Raw genomic sequence first — 4,317 nt, 5'->3', positions numbered from 1 at the left:
CGTGTGCGTGCGTGGGTGCGTGTGCGTGCGTGGGTGCGTGTGCGTCTGTGTGAATGTTTTCTGATGCACATATGTCACTGCGTACGTGTGCGCTTCGGAAAATAACATAAAACATTAACATGTTAATTTAACAATAACATTCAAAATTAAAATGGATAATTTTCAACATGAAATTAAGATACGTATCAACGCTCATTTGCTATTACACAGTAAACCTATGATATAACGAACTGATGCTCTCTCAGTCACAACCTCTCTCATCAACGACAAGTTATCTGATTATCTTCACACCCAACATAAACCCCGGAACACATTCCCTGCCAAGGGTCCGGGTTACTATGAGCGAATCCATCGTTTCACCTTTATTTCGTTGATAGGTGGCGAGACTGTCCATGGCTTCCCCGTCTGGGAACAGAGTGCGTAGCGGCGTGCGCGCGTACGTGTGCTCCTGTATGAGACTCTCCATGTGCTCCCTGTAATACGGCAAATCCGAATCCGTGAACCGTTCTCCGAGTGTCCGCATCCAAGCTGAGCTAAATGTACAAGGACAAAATTATTCAAACCTGCGCGCACGCCACCACGTCTTGGGACAGGTTCAATATGCCTATGGTACCATGCATGGGTGTTAGAAGGATTTGCCAAAGAAATTATCAAGAGTTAATAATACCTATTAGAGCTATTATACTAGGTATTATTGGCTCTTAATGTTGTCTTAGTATTGGTGCACGCACGTGCTCTGCTCATACTGTTTGATTTGGTAACTATTTAAAAATTGCTTGACTTGGCTTAACTTGAACAAAACCCCTTTTTGAGATTTATATACATGTATTTAAATATCTCTAACCATAGTACTGCAGTTATCTAGATATTCAGTTATTGTTTCAACGAGGAAAAGGATAGAGACACGCGGTCAAACTATATATATATATATAATACATATACATTTGCCTAGTATATACTGCTAATATAATTTAAATGTTTATTAATTTATTTATTTCCGTATTAAAATGTACCATTATTTAAGTGAACATAGTAACGATTCATTGGCGAACAAATCAAACTTATAACAATATAAAAAATGCGTCACATCGACGCCATGTCTGCATGCCTATTCTGCGCATGCGCAATGTGTACCTCTCAAACTCGGTGAGTCTTGATGAATCCCTGAATCCCTTTGCGAATGGGTTGCTATCAATCTTCAGTTTGGTGATCTAGAGATGGTAATAGAGAGATAGTATCGCGTGTATGTATAGATAGGATGTATAGATAAGCGCACGCTGTTACATCCACAGCTGCGACCCATGCTGCACACCGTCTCCCCCTCATCCTCCTCCTCCTCCTCCTCTTCCTCCTCCTCCTAATCCTCCTCCTCCTTTGCCAATCTCCTCCTCACCCTCCTTTTCCTCCACCTCCTTCCTCTTCTTCTTCTTCTTCTTCTTCTCCTCATCCTGCTACATCTCATTCGCCTGCCTCCTTCTTCTCCACCTCTTCCTCCGCCTCCACCACCTCCCTTCCTTCTCTTCCCCCTCTTCCTCGTCCTTCTCCTTCTCCTGCTCCGCTGCACACGCGCCCCCTGGCGGCCTGCACAGATGCGCTCGCTTGTCTGTTCGTGAAGTAATCTGCATATTTTAGTAGCTAATCATTATCGGAGGACTGCGGATTAGACTCTCGGCCTTCTTCGTGCATTCAGCTTCTCTGCTCGCTGTTAATTAAACTTTTCGTCTTGTTGCGTTTTTACTGTCTCCGCGGTGACATGACGCGGACAGGCGACATTTCAGTTAGAGATGGGTGGAGGGGAGGGAGGGTAGTGATAGCAAAGGAGGGAGAGGAGGGTGAGTAGTGGTGGCGGAGGAGGGGGAGGGTGAGTAGTGGTGGCGGAGGAGGGGGAGGGAGCGTGCGTGCGTGCGTGCGTGCGTGCGCGTGCAGATGATTACATTACCGCGTATCGTACTTTGAACATTTATAGCAGACGCCCTTTACAGAAAACCTTGAATGTAATCACCCGTTTGCTCTTAGTTTACAATATTAGCTTCTATATTTTTATTTCTGTCAACCGATCTCTGAAATAAATAAATATATATATGTATATAGATATACGTACACAATATTCTAACAAAATCGTGAATACCTAAATTATTATAACTGATTTGTTATATGCTATTACGTTTAGTTAAAAACTACGATTACAATAAAAAGCACAGTTAAATACTATCTCATTATTCTCCATAAAACCGATAACAAAATGTGGCACGAATATACACGCGCGTGTTTCCCTCTGTCGCGGTCTCTTGGAAGCCATAATGAATGTGATTTATACACTGTGCCAGCCACTTATATACAGATCGCCAATTCCGCATCCGAATTTCTGTAGCTTATCCTTTTGGCGACATTTCAGCAACGGGGCGAAATAAGAACGAACCGTGAAATCTACTGAAATGAAAATACGGGTGAAACTTTGCGGCAATATGGCGGTACGGCGACAGCGACAGCGCCGCCTGTGGCAACGTCGGCTGCGGGAAGATAATGCCTGAGGCGCTAGATGGCTCTGACGTCGCCAGCGCCGAGCTCGCATACGTCGAAGGCGGCTGGGGGAAGAGACCAGGTAGCTGTGACGTCATACCAGCAGCAAAGATGGCGGGCCCAGCGCGTAGTCCTTGGTAGAGCGTCGTGGCTAACTCATCATTGCGCATCTCTGCAGTAGATCAGCAGTTGTTAAAGAAGTAACAAGTACAAGTACAAGTACAAGAACAAGTACACTGTACAAGTACAAGAACAAGTACAAGTTGCGACTGTCTCTCCGAACATTCTAACAAGTCGACAGCAGATCACGAAGAACGCGTCATCCGTTAATGCAAAGGTCCCGACACCCCCACCCCGCTCACGGCGACTTACTCAACCCCGAGCAAAATGCCATAGCGCTGATTTGTGTAACTTGAAGAGCCAGCGATCGAGCGCTGCGCGACCGCCACGCCCCCTTCTGGTAATAATGATCTCGTTACCGGGTGATTGGAGAGAGCGTTTAATTTTCCGCGCTCAATTCAAAGAGGACTTTGATTACATTTGTTAACATTCCGGGGCCAGGCCGGTAAAATGCCGGCCGTAGGAGAGTACGTAGTCGGATGGGAGATGATAGCGATGCGTCGCCCTGGTAACACAGGGAGCGAGCTGACGAGGACTAGAATCTACCATCGTGAAGAGGCTGATGAAGTCGTTCGCCTCTGCTCTCGTCTCTCGCTCTCTGCGTCTCTGCCGCCGCGCTCTCTTCTCTCTTTTGTCCTCTTCTCTCCCTTTTTTGATCTCTCCCTCCCTATCTCTCTGCTTCGGGCGGCGCACGTGCTCTCTCTCTTCTCTCTGTCTCTCTCTCTCTCTCTGCTCTATCTCTTCCATTCCTCGCTCTCTCTCATGCTCTCTCTTCTCTCTCTCTCTCTCTCTCTCTCTCTCTCTCTATGTTCTACGCCTCTCTCTTTTTCTTCTCTCCACTCACTAATGTGAATTTTCTCGCGTGTGTTTCGTATGATATATTTCTACCAACACTCTTCATTTCTCCCCTGGCCCTTCTCGTCTCTCTCTCTCGTCTCTCTCTCTCTTCTCTACTCTTCTCTTCTCTTCGCTCTCTCCTTTCACCTACCCTCGCATCCCGTCCTCCCTCTCTCTCCCCACCTCCTCTCCTCTCTCGTTCGAATACCTCCGCTTTCGTCGCGGCTCGCGGCTTTGCGGCGTGGCGGCCTGGCGATCGTCTGTTGCGGTCTCTTCCCCTTGCGTTTGTACCTGGTGGTCGCCGTGCTGGGCCGGCCGGTGCCTCCCTCTCGTCTCTTCCCTTCGCCCTCCCCTATCTCCTCTCTCTCCGCCTCCCCCTCTCTCTCCTCTCTCTTCCACGTCCCTTCGCCTCGCTCTCTCTCTTCCCCTCCCTTCTATCTCGCCACAACTCTCGTCTTCCTCCGCGCCGGGGCCTGCGCTCCCCTGCGTCGCTCCCCGCTCACCTCCCTTTCCCTCCCGCCCGACTGTGGCGGCCGGCCTCTCCTTCTCTCTTCCTCACCTCCCTCTTCTCGGCTCTCTCTTCCCTCTCTCTCTCTCCCTCTCTCTCCCCTCCCCTCACCTTCTCTCTTTCCTTCCTCTCTCTCTCCCTCTCTCTTCCGCTCCCCACTCTCTCTTGCCTCTCTCTCCCCTTCCCCCTCTCTCTCTCTTCCTCCCCCTCTCTCTCCTCTCTCTATCCCTTCCCCTCCCTTATCTCTCCTCTCTCTCCCTCCTTCCTTCACTCCCCTCCCTCCCCTCCCTCTCTCGCCACGCGATGCTCGTTCGTTGCTACGAGACGATGAT

General features: G+C 48.9%; 1 protein-coding gene across 1 annotated transcript in view; it reads right to left on the bottom strand.

Moving 5' to 3' along the window:
* The window catches only part of LOC106820169 (T-box transcription factor TBX20-like), a 38,748-nt gene that overhangs the window by 304 nt on the left and 34,127 nt on the right, over window positions 1-4,317 (bottom strand). Inside the window, 2 exon segments of the mRNA XM_014824715.1 lie at window positions 338-533; window positions 1,135-1,211. Coding sequence (XP_014680201.1) covers window positions 338-533; window positions 1,135-1,211 — 273 coding nt within the window.

The sequence above is a fragment of the Priapulus caudatus genome, unplaced genomic scaffold (genome assembly GCF_000485595.1).
Source record: "Priapulus caudatus unplaced genomic scaffold, Priapulus_caudatus-5.0.1 Scaffold41, whole genome shotgun sequence".
Classification (NCBI taxonomy): domain Eukaryota; kingdom Metazoa; phylum Priapulida; class Priapulimorpha; order Priapulimorphida; family Priapulidae; genus Priapulus; species Priapulus caudatus.
The sequence above is the reverse complement of the archived record's forward strand: the minus strand, read 5'-3'. Positions and strand labels throughout refer to the sequence as shown.